The 19527-nt window shown below is 46.9% G+C and overlaps 1 protein-coding gene across 2 annotated transcripts in view; it reads left to right on the top strand.

Moving 5' to 3' along the window:
- Positions 1-19527, top strand: part of LOC126475111 (1-phosphatidylinositol 3-phosphate 5-kinase) — a 372610-nt gene that overhangs the window by 23143 nt on the left and 329940 nt on the right. For both annotated transcript variants that reach the window (XM_050102696.1, XM_050102695.1), the window contains exons 2-3: positions 14482-14588; positions 14733-14828. In XM_050102696.1, coding sequence (XP_049958653.1) covers positions 14482-14588; positions 14733-14828 — 203 coding nt within the window. The remainder of the gene's footprint in view (positions 1-14481; positions 14589-14732; positions 14829-19527) is intronic.

Below are 19527 nucleotides of genomic sequence, written 5' to 3'. Positions count from 1 at the left end.
TGTTATTTAATTTGTGCAAGCTGATTGCAGTTATTCTGAAGTTCACTTATTCAACCTTGAAATTTCATCCTTTGTTTACACAATCTGGCAACATGGTTAACTTTTTAGTTTGCTGTTTACCTGTAATATTTGGTTATTTGTTTTTGCTGCCTGATAAACTAATTCACTTTTTGTTTCTGTTACCTGTAAACCAATTCACTTTTTGTATCTGCTACATAATATGCAGTTCACTTTTTATTTCTGCAATTTGGTTGGAAATTTTACCTTATGAGAGTGCCTTACAATTTTAATCTCCTTCAGAAAATGTTCAAGAGTTGAATTTTCACCTGAAAAAGAAAGTCCGAAACTTTGATCAAATACTGAGTCATTTTCCCCAGTTGTTTCCACACCATCTGCTTCACTTTTAATTTCTGTATTCAACATATTCTCATGTGTTTAGTTTTTGTGATAAAAATTATGAAATTTCACAAGCAGTTTACCCTAAAAGTTTTCTTTTAACTGAACACAGAAAGATAATACAGATTAAGTTTGAGTACTTGTATTTTTAGTTTTCCATAAGGCAGCATAAAATGTGGTCCATAAGACTTGCCCCCCTGCGGGTTCGGGGGTTAGAATAGGCCCGCGGTATTCCTGCCTGTCGTAAGAGGCGACTAAAAGGAGTCTCACATGTTTCGGCCTTATGTGATGGTCCCCTCTCGGGTTTGACCTCCATCTTTCTAAATTTATCCGAAGAGCGAGCCAATTGGGGAAGGGCGCCTTACATGGTGCACTGTATCCGTCATGCAATTAGACCTTTAGCCGGATTTCTCGTCGTTGCAATGGTGTCCCGCTCGTTTTTGATCTCTTGGGCGAGGATACGTCCCTGGGTGCGATTACCACGCTGCACTCTGCAGTGTTTCTTTTCCCTGCGATGACGGCCTTGGACATTTTTGCACCTAAGATCCAGCACGGTAGCCAGTCCGTTGTGGTAGGGCCGCCATGTACCCTCTTGGCTGTAGCCCCCTGACAACACAGAGATCGCTCTACTGATGCCTGCGCCGTTAACTCCCCACGTATGCCAAGGAGTAGATGCCTATCCTCCTGGGGTATCGGGACTCCCGGCAACGGCCATCCTACCAGGTGGCCTTGCTGTGGCTGGGTGGCGCCCGTGGGGAGGGCCCTTGGTCGGAGTAGGTGGCATCAGGGCGGATGACTCGCAATGAAGCGTGGTACATCATCTCTCGCTGGCGGCCAGCCGCCAGCAGTCTCTAAGCGTTCTCGGGCTCAATTTAATGCTCAGAAGTACGATCCGAAAACGTTCCCCTCCCTGGCCACGCCGTGGGAAGAGCGTAAGTCTCAGGATGGAGGTAACAGTTATTCGCCCCGATTCTTAGTTTGCACGAGAGCTGATGGGGAGTCTTTTCTCTCCACAAAGCCTCAGTTCTTCGTCGAGCATTTAGAGGACAAGTTTGGGGAGGTGGAGGGCTTGTCTAAAATGCGCTCTGGGTCAGTACTGATACAAACGGCATCCTCCGCCCAGTCACGCAGGTTACTTGCTTGTGACAAGTTGGGGGATGTTAACGTTACTATTACACCACATAAGAGTTTAAATATGGTCCAGGGTGTTATTTTCCATAGGGACCTCCTTTTGCAGTCTGATGACGAGCTGCGCGCCAACTTAGAACGTAGAGGTGTTCATTTTGTCCGGCGCGTTCATCGGGGTCCGAAGGACAATCAGGTTGCTACCGGTGCCTTTATTTTGGCCTTCGAGGGTGATACGTTACCGGAAAAGGTCAAGGTGATGGTCTACCGATGTGACGTCAAGCCGTATATCCCTCCCCCGATGCGGTGCTTCAAGTGCTGGAAGTTCGGCCATATGTCTTCCCGATGCACTTCCAGCCTCACATGTTGAGATTGCGGACGCCCATCTCATCCCAATACTCCATGTGTCCCACCTCCCATCTGCGTCAACTGCGGGGAGCACCATTCACCTTGCTCGCCTGACTGCAAAGTCTTTCAGAAAGAGCGCAAAATCATGGAATATAAGACCCTGGACCGGCTGACCTATACTGAGGCCAAAAGGAAATATGACAGACTCCATCCTGTGAGAATGATTTCTTCTTACGCAGCTGCTACAACTACTGTGCTAGCCCCATCCGTTTCGAGACTTCCAGCCAGCTTGATAAGCAGTAAGACTCCTCCTGCCCCCTTGCCCGTGGGGGGCTCTACCCAACCGGTTGCTCCTGCACCACCTACCTCAGGAGCAACCTCCTCCCACCAGTCGGGGACGTCAGTCCCCGCTTCTCAGCCGGAGAAGCGTCTAACTTCTTCGGCTACTCTCACCCGTAAGAGTTCCCTTGGGACCCTCCCTTCCCAGGGTTCCACCAGCGGGAAGGATGACAGCCGCCAGTGGCATAAGTCCTCACCAGCGGCCGGGCGTAGGGCTTCACGATCCTCCTCTGTCCCGGAGACTGAATCGGTGAAGCCTTCCCAGCTGGTGAAACCCAAGGTTCAGCGAGAGAAGTCCAAGAGAAAGACCTCTAAGGCCAAATAACTTGTGGTGGCACCAACCCCACCGCACCTTTCGCGCTCTGCGTCTGAGGATGAAGTCGAGATTCTAGCGTCCGCTGAGGACCTTGATCTCGCTGGTCCCTCAGACGCCATGGATGCCTCTCGTATGGGTACTGAATCGGTGGCAGTGAGTGAACAAGCGGCGTAAATTGCCTTCGCAGTCCTTTCACGCCTTTCTCAGCCATGGACAATTTCATCCTCCAGTGGAACTGCGGCGGTTTTTTCCACCATCTCGCTGAGCTCCGCCAACTTATCAGCCTTCGCCCTTTCTTCTGCATTGCTCTCCAGGAAACTTGGTTTCCAGCGATGCGAACCCCCGCCCTCCATGGCTATCGGGGTTATTATAAGAACCGAGCAGCTTATGAAAGGGTGTCTGGTGGCGTCTGCATATATGTCCTTCACACTCTGCACAGTGAGTCTGTCCCTCTCCAGACGCCTTTAGAGGCTGTCGCTGTACGCGTGTGGACGCCACAGGCTGTTACAATCTGCAGTCTTTACATTCCACCGGATGGTGATGTCTCGCAGCATGTCCTGGCTGCACTGGTCGCCCAATTGCCGCCACCTTTCCTGCTATTGGGCGACTTCAACGCCCATAACCCTCTGTGGGGTGGGTCAGTGGCCACAGGTCGAGACGCCATCGTTGAGCATTTACTGTCGCAGCTCGATCTCTCGCTGTTAAATGATGGTGCCTTCACACACTTCAGTGTGGCGCATGGCACCTACTCCGCCATTGACCTTTCCATCTGTAGCCATAGCCTCTTACCGTCTGTCCAATGGAGTGTGCATGACGACCTGTGTGGTAGTGACCACTTTCCGCTCTTTTTGTCACTACCACAGCGTCACTCTTCTGGGCGCCCTAGCAGATGGGCTATGAATATGGCTGACTGGGATTTGTTCTCCTCCACTGCCGCTTTTGAGCCTCTCTCTACTGATGACATTGATGCGGTGGTTCAATCGGTCACCACCGGCATCATTACTGCCGCCGAATCTGCCATTCCCCGTTCTTCTGGGTCCCCTCGGCGGAAGGCTGTGCCTTGTTGGTCGCCTGAGATCGCTGAAGCGATTAAAGATCGCCGGCGGGCGCTCCAGCGTCACAAGCGACATCCTTCCTTAGCCCACCTTATCGCCTTCAAACGGCTGCGTGCGCGGGTCCGCCTCCTTATCCGCCAAGGCAAGAAGGAGTGCTGGGAGCGGTATGTGTCCACCATTGGCCTCCATGTCACTCCCTCGCAGGTCTGGGCCAAGATTCGACGCGTCTACGGCTATCGGACCCCTGCCAGCGTCCCTGCGCTCTCACTGAATGGAGCTGTTTGTACTGACTCCGACGTCATTGCAAATCGCTTAGCAGAGCATTTTGCTATGAGTTCCGCTTCTGCAAATTACCCCCAGGCCTTCCGCTCCATTAAAGAGCGGCTGGAACGTCGGAGCCTTTCGTTTCGCACCAACCACCCGGAATCTTACAATGCTCCATTCAGTGAGTAGGAGTTTCGCAGTGCCCTAGCTGCTTGCCCTGATACCGCTCCTGGGCCAGATGGCATCCACTGTCAGATGCTGAAACACCTTTCAGTGGACTGCCAGCGGCGCCTTCTCGATCTTTACAACCGTCTTTGGGTCGAGGGGGAGTTTCCGTCGCAATGGCAGGAAGGCATTGTCATCCCCATTTTGAAACCTGGAAAGACCCCTCTGGAGGTGGACAGCTACCGTCCCATTAGCCTCACCAACGTTCTTTGCAAGTTGCTTGAACGGATGGTGAGCCGGCGCTTGCATTGGGTACTGGAGTCTCGGGGCCTTCTGGCTCCGTCTCAGGGTGGGTTCCGTAGAGGCCGCTCCGCCACCGACAATCTGGTGAGCCTGGAGTCGGCCATCCGTACTGCTTTTGCCCGCCGTCAGCACCTGGTAGCTGTCTTTTTCGACATGCGGAAGGCGTACGATACGACATGGCGTCATCACATTCTTTCTACGCTTCATGGATGGGGTCTTCGGGGTCCTCTGCCGATTTTTATCCGCAATTTTCTGTCATGTCGTACCTTCCGCGTGCAATTCGCGGCCTCGTATAGTTCCTCCCACGTCCAGGAGAACGGTGTGCCACAGGGCTGTGTTTTAAGTGTCTGTCTGTTTTTAATAGCCATTAACGGGCTTGCTGCGGTCGTGGGAAATTCTGTCTCCGCTTCCCTGTATGCTGACGACTTCTGCCTTTACTACAGCTCTACTGGCATTGCAACTGTTGAACGTCAGCTACAGGGCGCTATCCGTAAGGCGCAGTCTTGGGCTGTCGTGCATGGGTTTCAGTTTTCGGCAGCCAATACCCGCGTTATGCATTTCTGCCGGCGCCGAACAGTCCATCCTGAGCCGCGGCTTTATCTTGCCGACGAACTCCTTGCTGTGGTGGATACCCACAGGTTTTTGGGGGTTGTTTTCGATGCCCGGTTGACTTGGCTGCCTCATATCCGGCAGCTTAAACAGACATGTTGGCGGCATCTAAACGCTCTGAGATGCTTGAGCCACACCCGCTGGGGCGCCGACCGCTCTACCCTGTTGTGGCTCTACCAGGTGTTAATCCAGTCCCGTCTGGATTATGGGAGCCTGGCTTATGGCTCAGCATCCCCATCTGCGTTACGGGTGCTGGACCCAATTCTCCACAGCGGGATACGCCTTGCCACTGGTGCTTTCTGCACCAGCCCTGTGGACAGCGTACTAGTGGAGGCAGGTGTACCTCCACTGCGGTTCCGACGCCAACGTTTGCTGGCCGCTTATGCTGCCCATGTTCTAAGCTCGCCCGGGCATCCAAACTATCGTCTCCTGTTCCCGCGGTCGGTCGTCCGTATGCCAGAACGTCGGCCCCGGTCTGGTTGTACAATAGCGGTCCGCGTCAAAGAGCTTCTCTCTGGGCTTCAGGTTTTCACCGTTCCACCTCCTTTCCGGGCTACTTTGCATACACCCCCATGGTGTGTTCGTCGCCCTTGCCTTCGGATCGACTTGGCACAGGGCCCTAAGGACTCAGTCCCTCCAGAGGCCTTCCGCCGCCGCTTTTATTCCATCCTGGCCACGTATCAGGGCTCTGGTGTTGTTTACACTGACGGTTCGATGGTTGCTGGTCGTGTCGGATATGCGCTCACTCTAGGGGACCATTCCGAACAACGTTCCTTGCCGGCTGGCTGCAGCGTTTACACTGCTGAACTGGTAGCCATCTTTCGTGCCCTAGAGTATATCCGCTCATGCCCAGGTGAGTCCTTCGTTATCTGTAGCGATTCCCTGAGCGGTTTACGAGCTCTCGACCAGTGTTTCCCTCATTCTCGTCTGGTGATGGCTATCCAGGAGTCTCTGCATACTCTCGCCCGTTGCGGCCGCTCTGTGGTCTTTGTGTGGACCCCCGGTCATGTCGGTATCCTGGGTAACGAACATGTTGACCGCCTGGCGAAAGAGGCCACCAGTAAGCCATCTCTGGACGTTGGCCTCCCAGAGACTTATTTGCGGGCAGTCTTCCGCCGCAAAATCTTGACGCTATGGGACGATGAATGGCGCGAACTGACAGTGCGCAATAAACTCCGTGCTGTCAAGGAGACGACGGCTGTGTGGCGGTCGTCCCTGCGAGCCACTCGCAGGGACTCAGTAGTTCTTTGCCGGCTCCGCATTGGCCACTCCCGGCTGACACACAGTTATTTACTGCGCCGGGAGGACCCTCCTCTATGTCGCTGTGGGGCGGCTTTGACAGTGGCCCACATTTTGATGGCCTGCCCCCTTTTAGCTGTGGTCAGGCAGACATTTGCACTCCCTGCTACGCTCCCTGCCCTTTTAACAGACGACTCCACTATGGCTGACTTAGTTTTATGTTTTATTCGGGCAGTGGGATTTTATCATTTAATCTGAGTGTTTCTGTTTTATTTTATTGTTTTGTGTTGATTCTGGCCTTTGGCCTATGATTTTAAATTGATTTTTTAATGTGTTTCTAAGTGGTTGGCTTTTCCTTTTTTATTTCTATGGTCGGCCAACCACCGTCATACTCTGTGTGGTTTTAGTTCGTTTTGTCTTGTCTTTGTCTCAGTTACTCTTGTTCTGTGTCGTCTGTGGTCTCTTCTGTTCCACGTTTTTATTCTCTGTGGGTGTTCTTTGTATTTGGACAAAGGGACCGATGACCGTAGCAGTCTGGTCCCTTTAATCCCCCAAACCAACCAACCAACCATAAGACTTGAGTCTTGTCATCATGACATCCATATTTCTGGCTAACATCTAGTATTCGACATTCTAAAAAACATTTTTGTGGTTTGATTGTTTCAGTGTTTCAGATTTTCTGAAAACTCTAAAAATTGTATTAGGGTGCTAATTCTGTGTTCTTATTACAGTTCATCTCCACCACTTGAAATGTTCCTGCTCTCATATATGCTATAAATTAGGTGTAAATTTCAGTTTACACATTGCATCGTACACAAAGATGATAATGAGTTTGAGTTTGTTGCGGGTGATAAAAAGAAGTTCTGAAGTGGTAAATAATTCATTATTGTATTGATACTTAACTTGCTGAATTGGAGGTGTCCACGATTGTTGATCAAACAATTTTTTTTTTTTTCATCATCATTCACTGCAGAAAGCACTAGGGTGCCTCTTTTGTAAATATCTTCCAATTTACATATGAATATAATAGACGGAAACATTCCACGTGGGAAAAATATATCTAAAAACAAAGAAGCTGTAACTAACCAAACGAAAGCGTTGGTACGTTGATAGAGACAATAAAAACAATAAAACACACACACACACACACACACACACACACACACACACACACACACTCTTCAAGCTTTCGCAACCCAAGGTTGCTTTGTCAGGAAAGAGGGAAGGAAAGGGAAAGACGAAAGGATGTGGTTTTTAAGGGAGAGCGTAAGGAGTCATTCCAATCCCAGGAGTGGAAAGACTTACCTTAGCGGGAAAAAAAGGACAGGTATACACTCGCACACACACATATCCATCTGCACATACACACACACAGGCAGACATATGTAAATGCAATGAGGTTGGGCAGAGATGTCAGTTGAGGTGGAAGTACAGAGGCAAAGATGTTGTTGAATGACAGGTGAGGTATGAGCGGCGGCAACTTGAAATTAGCGGAGGTTGAGGCCTGGTGGGTAACGAGAAGAGAGAATATATTGAAGGGCAAGTGCCCACCTCCGGAGTTCTGATAGGTTGGTGTCAGTGGTAAGTATCCAGATAACCCGGACGGTGTAACACTGTGCCAAGATGTGCTGGCCATGCACCAAGGCATGTTTAGCCTCAGGGTGATCCTCATTACCAACAAACACTGTCTGCCTGTGTCCGTTCATGCAAATGGACAGTTTGTTGCTGGTCATTCCCACATAGAAGGCTTCACAGTGTAGACATGTCAGTTGGTAAATCACATGGGTGCTTTCACACGTGGCTCTGCCTTTGATCTTGTACACATTCTGGGTTACAGGACTGGAGTAGGTGGTGGTGGGAGGATGCATGGGACAGGTTGTACACCGGGAGCAGTTACAAGGGTAGGAGCCAGAGGGTAGGGAAGGTGGTTTGGGGATTTTATAGGGATGAACCAAGAGGTTACGAAGGTTAGGTGGATGGCGGAAAGACACTCGTGGTGGGGTGGGGAGGATTTCGTGAAGAATGGATCTCATTTCAGGGCAGGATTTGAGGAAGTCGTATCCCTGCTGCAGAGCCACATTCAGAGTCTGATCCAGTCCCGGAAAGTATCCTGTCACAAGTGAGGCACTTTTGGCGTTCTTCTGTGGGAGGTTCTGGGTTTGAGGGGATGAGGAAGTGGCTCTAGCTATTTGCTTCTGTACCAGGTCGGTAGGGTAGTTGCAGGATGCGAAAGCTGTTTTCAGGTTATTGGTGTAATGGTTCAGGGATTCAGGACTGGAGCAGATTCGTTTGCCATGAAGACCTAAGCTGTAGGGAAGCGACTGTTTGATATGGAATGGGTGGCAGCTGTCAAAATGGAGGTACTGTTGCTTGTTGGCGGGTTTGATTTAGACAGATGTGTGAAACTGGCCATTGGACAGATGGAGGTCAACGTCAAGGAAAGTGGCATGGGATTTGGAGTAGGACCAGGTGAATATGGTGGAACCAAAGGAGTTGAGGTTGGAGAGGAAATTCTGGAGTTCTTCTTCACTGTGAGTCCAGATCATGAAGATGTCATCAATAAATCTGTACCAAACGTTGGGTTGGCAGGCTTTGCTAACCAAGAAGGCTTCCTCTAAGTGACCCATAAATAGGTTGGCATACAAGGGGGCCATCCTGGTACCCATGGCTGTTCCCTTTAATTGTTGGTATGTCTGGCCTTCAAAAGTGAAGAAGTTGTGGGTTAGGATGAAGCCTGCTGAGGTAATGAGGAAAGAGGTTTTAGGCAGGGCAACAGATGATCGGTGTGAAAGGAAGTGCTCCATCGCAGCGAGGCCCTGGACAAGCGGGATATTTGTGTATAAGGAAGTGGCATCAATGGTTACAAGGATGGTTTCTGGGGGTAACAAATTGGGTAAGGATTCCAGGCGTTCGAGAAAGTGGTTGGTGTCTTTGATGAAGGATGGTAGACTGCATGTAATGGGTTGGAGGTGTTGATCTACGTAGGCAGAGATACGTTCTGTGGGGGCTTGGTAACCAGCTACAATGGGGCGGCCGGGATGATTGGGTTTGTGAATTTTAGGAAGTAGGTAGAAGGTAAGGGTGCGGGGCGTCGGTGGGGTCAGGAGGTTGATGGAGTCAGGTGAAATGTTTTGTAGGGGGCCTAAGGTTCTGAGGATTCCTGAAGCTCCGCCTGGACATCAGGAATGGGATTACCTTGGCAAACTTTGTATGTAGTGTTGTCTGAAAGCTGACACAGTCCCTCAGCCACATACTCCCGACGATCAAGTACTACGGTCGTGGAACCCTTGTCAGCCGGAAGAATGACGATGGATCGGTCAGCCTTCAGATCACGGATAGCCTGGGCTTCAGCTGAGGTGATGTTGGGAGTAGGATTAAGGTTTTTCAAGAAGGATTGAGAGGCAAGGCTGGAAGTGAGAAATTCCTGGAAGGTTTGGAGAGGGTGTTTTTGAGGAAAAGGAGGTGGGTCCCGCTGTGACGGAGGACGGAACTGTTCCAGGCAGGGTTCAATTTGGATAGTGTCTTGGGGAGTTGGATCATTAGGGGTAGGATTAGGATCATTTTTCTTCGTGGCAAAGTGATACTTCCAGCAGAGAGTATGAGTGTAGGACAGTAAATCTTTGACGAGGGCTGTTTGGTTGAATCTGGGAGTGGGGCTGAAGGTGAGGCCTTTGGATAGGACAGAGGTTTCTGATTGGGAGAGAGGTTTGGAGGAAAGGTTAACTACTGAATTGGGGTGTTGTGGTTCCAGATTGTGTTGAATAGAATTTTGAGGTTTTAGGGGGAGTGGAACTGGATGTGGGGGATTGAGTAGATGGGAGAGACTGGGTCTGTGTGCAATGAGAGGAGGTTGAGGTTTATTGGAAAGGTTGTGGAGGGTGAGTGAGTTGCCTTTCTGGAGGTGGGAAACCAGGAGATTGGATAGTTTTTTGAGGTAGAGGGTGGCATGCTGTTCTAATTTGCAGTTGGCCTGTAGGAGATGCTCTGAACAGCCGGTGTGGATGTGGGAGAGGAAAGACTGAGGACTTTTATTAAGGATAGGAGTTGATGGGTGTGTTCATTGGCTGAGTTGATGCGTAGGTGAAGGATTAGGCAGGTGAAGGCTATGGATTGTTCAGTTTGGAACTGGTATAGGGACTGGTGGAAAGAAGGGTTACAGCCAGAGATGGGAATTTTAAGTGTGAGGCCTGTGGGGGTAATGCCAAATGTCAGACAACCCTGAGTAAATAAAATATGGGAGCGTAATCTGGCTAGGGCGAAGGCATGTTTGCGGAGGGAATATAAACAAAACTTAATGGGGTCATTGTGGGGATGTTGTGAGGGTGACATGGTACTAGAATGTGGAAAGTGTAACAGAGGCTGAAATGAAAATAAAAATAAAAGTATATGGGGAGAGATAAAGGTGAACTAGAAAGCAGCTAGAGTCTAAAAAGTGTTGATTAAAGCTGAGCTATGTTGATCCTGTGATGAACTTAGGTTGGTAAACAACGATGTGCACAAAGGTTAGGTGGTTGTGTTGTCTCCAAAACTCGTTAAAGGGTGGAGAAATTTAGGAAAATTTCGAAAAAACTGCGTGTAAATGTATTAAATGGAGTGGTTTTGTGGTGGCAGATTATGAAAATGAGGCTAACAATAGTCTAACAAAGAAATAATGACGTTAAAATCTGTGGGAAGCGGCTAAAAATGACCAGTGACGAGGGAAAAACTAGCCGAAATGGTTGTTTAACTGGCGATAGGAACTGTTTGTGAACTGGGAACAGTGGATTTTATAGCAGCGGTAGTGTTGAAAGCGGAAAAAAAAAAATTTTTTTTCGTTATGGTTTGGAAGTAAGTTACGTATTATGGAGTATATATAAGCAGAATAAAATTGTATGGTAGATTACGGTAAAAAGGGGAAGGTGAATACAAAGTGAAACTACTTGCACGAACAAAAAGAGAAAGTAAGATGACAGAAAAGATTTTGAAATGCAACAGTGACAATAACAAACGTAATTGTTGGGTTCAAATTAATGATATGAATATAATAGAGAGAAACATTCCACATGGGAAAAATATATCTAAAAATAAAGAAGCTGTAACTTACCAAATGAAAGCATTGGTACGTTGATAGAGACAATAAAAACAATAAAAAACACACACACACACAAATTTCAAGCTTTTGCAACCCAAGGTTGCTTTGTCAGGAAAGAGGGAAGGAGAGGGAAAGACGAAAGGATGTTGGTTTTAAGGGATCAGAACCTTAGGCCCCCTACAAAACCTTTCACCTGACTCCATCAACCTCCTGACCCCACCGACACTCCGCACCCCTACCTTCTACCTACTTCCTAAAATTCACAAACCCAATCATCCCGGCCGCCCCGTTGTAGCTTGTTACCAAGCCCCCACAGAACGTATCTCTACCTACATAGATCAACATCTTCAACCCATTACATGCCGTCTCCCATCCTTCATCAAAGACACCAACCACATTCTCGAAAGCCTGGAATCCTTACCCAATCCGTTACCCCCAGAAACCATCCTTGTAACCATTGATGCCACTTCCTTATACACAAATATCCCGCACGTCCAGGGCCTCGCTGCGATGGAGCACTTCCTTTCACGCCGATCACCTGCTGCCCTACCTAAAACCTCTTTCCTCATTACCTTAGCCCTTAGCCAGCTTCATCCTAACCCACAACTTCTATACTTTTGAAGGCCAGACATACCAACAATTAAAGGGAACAGCCATGGGTACCGGGATGGCCCCCTCGTACGCCAACCTATTTATGGGTCACTTAGAGGAAGCCTTCTTGGTTACCCAAGCCTGCCAACCCAAAGTTTGGTGCAGATTTATTGATGACATCTTCATGATCTGGACTCTCAGTGAAGAACAACTCCAGAATTTCCTCTCCAACCTCAGCTCCTGTGGTTCCACCAGATTCACCTGGTCCTACTCCAAATCCCATGCCACTTTCCTTGATGTCAGCCTCCATCTGTCCAATGGCCAGCTTCACACAATAGTCCACATCAAACCCACCAACAAGCTACAGTACCTCCATTTTGACTGCTGCCATCCATTCCATATCAAACGGTCCCTTCCCTACAGCTTAGGTCTTCGTGGCAAACGAATCTGCTCCAGTCCTGAATCCCTAAACCATTACACCAATAACCTGAAAACAGCTTTCGCATCCCACAACTACCCTACAGACCTGGTACAGAAGCAAATAGCTAGAACCACTTCCTCATCCCCTCAAACTCAGAACCTCCCACAGAAGAACCCCAAAAGTGCCCCGCTTGTGACAGGATACTTTCCGGGACTGGATCAGACTCTGAATGTGGCTCTCCAGCAGGGATACGACTTCGTCAAATCCTGCCTTGAAATGAGATCTATCCTTCCACCGTCCACCTAACCTTCGTAACCTCTTGGTTCATCCCTATGAAATCCCCAAACCACCTTCCCTACCCTCTGGCTCCTACCCTTGTAACTTCCCTCCGTGTAAGACCTGTCCCATGCACCCTCCCACCACCACCTACTCCAGTCCTGTAATCCAGAATGTGTACAAGATCAAAGGCAGAGCCACGTGTGAAAGCGCCCACGTGATTTACCAAATGACATGTCTACACTGTGAAGCCTTCTATGTGGAAATGACCAGCAACAAACTGTCCATTCGCATGAACGGACACAGTTAGACAGTGTTTGTTGGTAATGAGGATCACCCTGTGGCTAAACATGCCTTGGTGCATGGCCAGCACATCTTGGCACAGTGTTACACCATCCGGTTTATCTGGATACTTACCACTGACACCAACCTATCAGAACTCCGGAGATGGGAACTTGCCCTTCAATATATTCTCTCTTCTCGTTACCCACCAGGCCTCAACCTCCGCTAATTTCAAGTTGCCGCCGTTCATACCTCATCTGTCATTCAACGACATCTTTGCCTCTGTACTTCTGCCTCGTCTGACATCTCTGCCCAACCTCTTTGCATTTACATATATCTGCCTGTGTGTGTATATGTGCGGATGGATGTGTGTGTGTGTGTGCGCGAGTGTATACCTGTCCTTTTTTTCCCCCTAAGGTAAGTCTTTCCGCTCCCGGGATTGGAATGACTCCTTACCCTCTCCCTTAAAACCCTCATCTTTTCGTCTTTCCCTGTCCTTCCCTTTCCTTCCCTCTTTCCTGACAAAGCAACCTTGGGTTGTGAAAGCTTGAAATTTGTGTGTGTGTTTTTTATTGTTTTTATTGTCTCTATCAACGTACCAACACTTTCGTTGGGTAAGTTACAGCTTCTTTGTTTTTAGTTACAATTTACATAGTTGGATATAAACTTCTCACGACCAAAATTTTATGACATTCATAATTTATTTATTGTTTCATCACTTCCCAGTTCTCCATTACAGAGTTTTTTAACAACCGCGCAGAACTGAACTTTGACTAATATAAATAACTACTGAACAACTGCTTTGTAACAACCTTGGCTGACTTACCTTGCCCTGACTCTGTCCCATATATAGAATTTTGGCACTGCATTCAATTTTTGGTACTATTACAACTAATATTTTATGTAGTTTACAAAGAAAAGAGATTAATAGAAATTATTTCATATGTGCAATCAAGATGAGTGGTTAACATAATTGTATCTTCAGTTAACTGTTTTATGACTTTCATCGTTTTTATAAGCTAAATATTGTAAAATAAATTTCCTTAACCATTGGTATTACAGTACGTGAGTTTCCATAGTAATTATTTTAATTGTTTACAATAATGCTAAGTCTAATGCCTACTTTTTACCATTCTATACAAATGAAGGCGATCCAGTGTTTACTGAAGACTAGAAATGTTATTTTTGTTTACATAATAATATTGCTTTCTCATACTATAAGATATGATTACCACACATTATTCTGTATGTCAGCTATTGTTCCAAGTACAGTTATACAATGATAAGCGTAAGCCTAAAATCAAGACATAATCATAAATATATGTTTACATAGCAAAATTACATTGTATTGGGAAGTTTATTAACATATCGTGTACTTCAAGTGGTGAATCTTGGTCTGTTACATTACACTATTTACTTATACCATACACACAAGACAGTTTAAACATTACTTTATTACCATTTTCATTTTAGGCTTACCAGTATGGTAATTTAATTTACATAGACATCTGTTGCATAATCTATTTCATTTTTAACTTATCCCTGGAGGAAGAAAAAGTGTACAACAGTTTTTTAATTCAGCAAATGTTTAGCATAATAGAATATACTACCCACTGCAAATGCTGAATTAGATTGTTGTTTAAAATGTCAATAAGAAGTGTGATGGTTTGGTTCATTGCAGGTGAAGCATCATCTGAAGGAACCAGCAGTGTTCAGACTACAGAATCTCAATCTACAGATGAAGTGTCAGCTTCTCATTCTCCTGATTGGCAGGAAAATCCAAACCCAGTATGCATTTTGTTTACTGTTTACTATTTAAAATGATTTAGTTGTGCAGTATTTCATAGCTTATTTGTCGTAATTGTTTCCATCATTTAATTATTGAAGTGGTTTTAAATTATCTTAGTGTTTTTAATCTTGTTCTTATTTCAGGAGCAAAATTCACCATTTACCATTGATGTAACAGATGGAAGAAGCTTACCAAATGTCCTGAGGAGAATAAGTAATCTTCTTGCCCTCAAAAGTACAGTTAGTATGATGCTTATACACTCAGAGGAATCTCCATTTTAGTTTCTTTGCATTTAATATTACATTATGAAATAGGTGTTTGTTATTGTAAAAAGCATCAGTTATGTCTGTGATGATGTATCCAACATGGAACTCGAGGAATATTACATTAGTATTGCTTCAACCATTGTCTGATTGAACCTGTTATTATTTCTTTATTGCACTTTTTGGAGAACTTGCAGTTCACTATAGTAGATGACAATGGTCTTTCAAATTCACCAGTTTTTACTTCTTTATTAAGGGGATAAAAATGAAAAAGAATGTTATTCTTCATGTTTGCAACAAACTGGAGTTCTGATGGAATGCTTCTGCATCAAAACTTTGTTTGATGTGTTTTATGTAGAAAATAAATGTGTTGTTAGGAGGCATTTACTGGTGTAACAAACTGGCATGGTACAATCTTGTTAATGTTCCTGTCAGCTGCTCAATGTTTTAACTATATGGTGAGTGATTACTGTTCTGGTCCATTATTTGATCTGTAAATAGTCAGTTCATTGAAGACTATAGTTCTTATGTATTTATTTGTGCCCACTATGTCTCAGTATTCTAAAGAGAGAACAATATTTAATAATAATGGAAAGAAATGAAGGTAGGCAAAATGGACTCAGTTCGCTAAAAGTGAATAGAAATCTGCTCAGGATAGGATATAATTGAAAATACAAAGAATAGGGAGGATTGAATCTGTAGCAACTATCCACATGCAATTATTTACTCTGTGCGCAATGTGACATAGATTACAGAAGTTCATGGTAAGTATAAGTGGTTCTACTGTACCCAAAGTTACCAAAAGTGACAGTAGCTAGCTGCATATATTGTATGGTGTTTGGCTGCTCTGGGGAGACAATTGCACAGTTGCTGCTACTTCCCACTCCAGGAGACCTCAATCTTTTGCTTGCGATACACAGTGAACCCATTCACCACTGCTACTACTTCTCAACTAACTTCCAATAAGTCTCACTCACTCCCAGAAGTATCATATCACTGTTCCTCACCTTTTACACCCAAGTTCGTCATGTTGGCCCATGAATCCATCATGTACTTGAGCACCCCCAGTTGGCTCACAATTCTTTCTTGAATTCATATGTGATTCCCACAGGGCCCTGAGCTACTACAACCCTTTCTTCCTTTCCGGGCTGCACTTCTTCTCCGTACCCCTCCCTCTCCATTCTCACTCCTCCCCCGCTGCCCCCTCCTTCCCCCCCTCTCACGGTTCTTACTATGTCGACCTGGCTGTCCACCATGTTTCCTGTATTCCTTGTGGCTTTGTTCCCCATGCCTTTTCTCTTTCACCATTCCTTTTTGGCATTTTTGGTCCCCCTTTGGAGTTTGATCTCGACTTCTAAATTTTCTCTTTGTAGTGTGAACCTTTTGGGAAAGAACTCCCCCTGCCCCCCTAGTGTCTACAGTGTGGATTCCTCTACCCTCTTGCTTCCCCTATTCCTTCCCCTATTCCTTCCCTACCACAGCTCCCCTCTTCCCTGCTAGGTCATCAGCACGTGTAGCGAGTCCGTGTGGTGGGGCTCTTATGTACCCATCTGGCTGAGCCCCTGACAACACAGCTATCACACTTCTGATAACTGAATGATTGCTTCCCCATGGATGTATAGGAGTGGTGTGGCCATTGTGCCAGATGGCTGTTGCTGTGACTGGGTGATGCCTGTGGGTAGAGCCCCTGATTGGAGTGGGTGATACCAGGGTGGATGCTTTGTGTATGTAACATATCAATCTCCAAAAATCTGACGGTTCTTATATGGCTGTCTCTTCAGTTGGTAATGGATCATTGAATGCTGCTTCTTATGACCCTTTGGCCTTCTCTTCTCTGGCTACACCCTGGGAGCAGGGCCAGGCTCTCCAGCCTGGGATGAAACACTTTCCTTGCTACCTGAGTCTGTATTAGGATGGATGGGGACACATTGTGTGCCATGAAACCATTATTTTTTGTGGATAATGTCAAAGAAAAGTTTGGCAAAGTAGAGACCCTCAGGAAGATGCGGTCAGGTTCCCTGTTGATCAAAACTTTTTTGCTGTCCAAGTTGCAGCTCTTTGTGCTTGTGATCATCTTGATGAAGCCCCGGTGTCCCTTACACTTCACCAGCCTTTGAATATGGTCTAGGTACTAATTTTTTGATCCTTCAAACTGGTGAGGTACTCTGGGACAATCTGGAATGACGGGGCATTCATTTTGTTCAGCGTGTGCAGAAAGATCATAAGGGCAGTCGCACCGATACCGGCACCTTTATTCCGGCTTTTGAGAGAGGTACTTTCTCAGAGAAGGTCTAGGTTATGCATTATGAGTGTGATGTGAAGCCATACATCCTGACACTCCTGTGGTGCTTTCAGTGCTTGTGTTTCAGCCACGTTTTCCGATGTACGGCACACTCCTTTTGTGATGACTCGGACACCCACTCCATGACGGAGCCCCTATGTTCTGCCATCCACATGTGTTAATTGTCATGAGCATCGCTCTTCATGCTCACCAGATTGTCTGGCTTATAATAAAGAAATGGAGAGACAAGACTATAAGTCCTTGGATTGTTTAATTTGCACTGATGCACATCAGAAATTTTACTGATTTCACCCTGTGTTGATGACTTCTACTTTTGCTTCTGTTACATCCTTACTCCCTCCTCCCACTTCCTTACCCCAATCCCAAAGCCCTCTCCTCTCCCCCTCCCCTGCGATTCCCACGCCCTCCCCTCCATGTGCCACTTCCCCTCCATGGCTGAAGAAGTGCCCCCCTTCTCCAGAACCCGGGGGAGGTTGGTCTTCCTCCTGGGACACCTTCCCCTGAAGTGTCTGAGGCCGGAGGCTTGCTACTACAATCTCTGTTCCCCGAGGTCACCCGTCTCTTTCGGTTTCAGATCTTGAAGAAGCCTGGCCTCCCGCTATACCCTGCCCCCTCAACATATAAAAGAGAAGAAGAAGAAGAAGAAGAAATGTAAGTCCCAGGACAATGTCCCACTGGTGCTATCAGAGGTGCCATCTCCCCCCTCGCAACCTGAGTCTAACCTCTTATTTATGGATGTCACTCTGTCCTCGTTGGTGACAGATGGTGAACCAGGTGGCCCATCTGCCTTCCATTTGGTTACCCACCCTGTGCTTATTCAATGGAACTGTAATGGATACTACCATCACCTCCCAGAGTTGTAATCCCTTATTGTCTTTTACTCGGCAGCTTGATCCATTCTCCAGGAATTTCATTTTGCTGATGCTTACTCACCAACCCTTAGTTGGTTCCATGCTTTCTATTGGGACCAGGTCGGCCCTTTGAGGGCTTCTGGTGGTGTCTGTACATTGGTCCATATGGATATTGTTAGTATATAGGTCCCACTTCGTACCCCATTGAAAGCAGTGGCTGTTCAGGTCCACGTGGACTCTGTGGTCATGATTTGCAATTTCGAGCTCTCTTCTGACAGGCCACCTACATCTGCTGTCCTAACTGCCCACCTTCAGCATCTCCCCCATCCCTTCCTCCATTTTGGGATTTTAATATCCATCACCCTTTGTGGGGCAGTGCTTTTCCATCTGGTTAGAGGCTCCTCATTAACCAATTTCTTGCTTTCCATGTCCTGTGCCTTCTTAATGGTGATTCTCCTACTCATTTTAGTGCTGCATATGGCACTTTCTGTGTCATTGATCATTTGATTGCTGTCCCTCCCCTACTTCCTTCCTCACACTGGTCACCACACAGTGATCTCTGTGATAGTGACCACTTCCCGTTGATTCTCTCATTCCCTTCCTGCCTCCCAGTGACCCTGTTGCCACACTAGGCTGCCGGCATTGCTGTCACACACATGACAGGCCGTGTTCACCCTCGGCCAGTTGTGTTGTGGAGCACAGCCATTACCACCGTTACCCATGATTGTCATTGTGCCTTGCAACATCTTAAGTGGCACCAGTCTGATTAGCTTTAAATGTCTTCATGCCAAAGCCCATTACTTAATCAGAGAGAGCAAATGGGTGTGATGGTAACACTTTGTGTCATCTTTAGGTTCTGTCCCTTTGTCACACGTGTGGGCTACACTCCACACCCTCCAAGGTTGTCAGTGGCAGTCTTCCATTTTAGGCCTTGTCCTTCCAGAAGGCCTTTGTACAGATCCCTCAGTCCTTGCAGAACTCCATTTTGTGATGGTATTAGCCTCCTATCGAGCTGTCTTCCTCCCCCACAGACAGCAGGCTGAAGCTTCACACTTACATGTCACCCCTTGACAGGCAGAACTCTACAGTGAACCTTTTATTGAATGGGAGCTTCTTCTGGTCCTCTGTTCTCCCCATGATTTAGCTCCTGGCCCTGATCCCATACATAATCAATTGCTTCACCACCTCAGTCCTCCACAATGTGAAAATCTCCAGGTGTTTAACCATATTTGGCTCAAAGGCATTTTACCCTCTCAACGGAGAGACAGTATTGTGGTTCCCGTTCTTAATTCTGGCAAGGATTCGTTGTCCTTTGATAGCTACCAAACAGTCAGCCTTACCTGTGTCACCTGCAAGTTACTTAAATGGATGGTGGTTTGTTGGCTCAGTTGGGTCCTTGAATCTCAGGAACTTTTTATCTCTTTGCCAGTGCAGCTTTCAGGAGCGATGGTCTCCGACTGATCATCTGCTTTGATTGGAAACCACAATTCAGCAAGACTTTTCCTCAACACCGCCATCATGT

This window comes from Schistocerca serialis, chromosome 4, assembly GCF_023864345.2.
Source record: "Schistocerca serialis cubense isolate TAMUIC-IGC-003099 chromosome 4, iqSchSeri2.2, whole genome shotgun sequence".
Taxonomy (NCBI): domain Eukaryota; kingdom Metazoa; phylum Arthropoda; class Insecta; order Orthoptera; family Acrididae; genus Schistocerca; species Schistocerca serialis.
The sequence above is the reverse complement of the archived record's forward strand: the minus strand, read 5'-3'. Positions and strand labels throughout refer to the sequence as shown.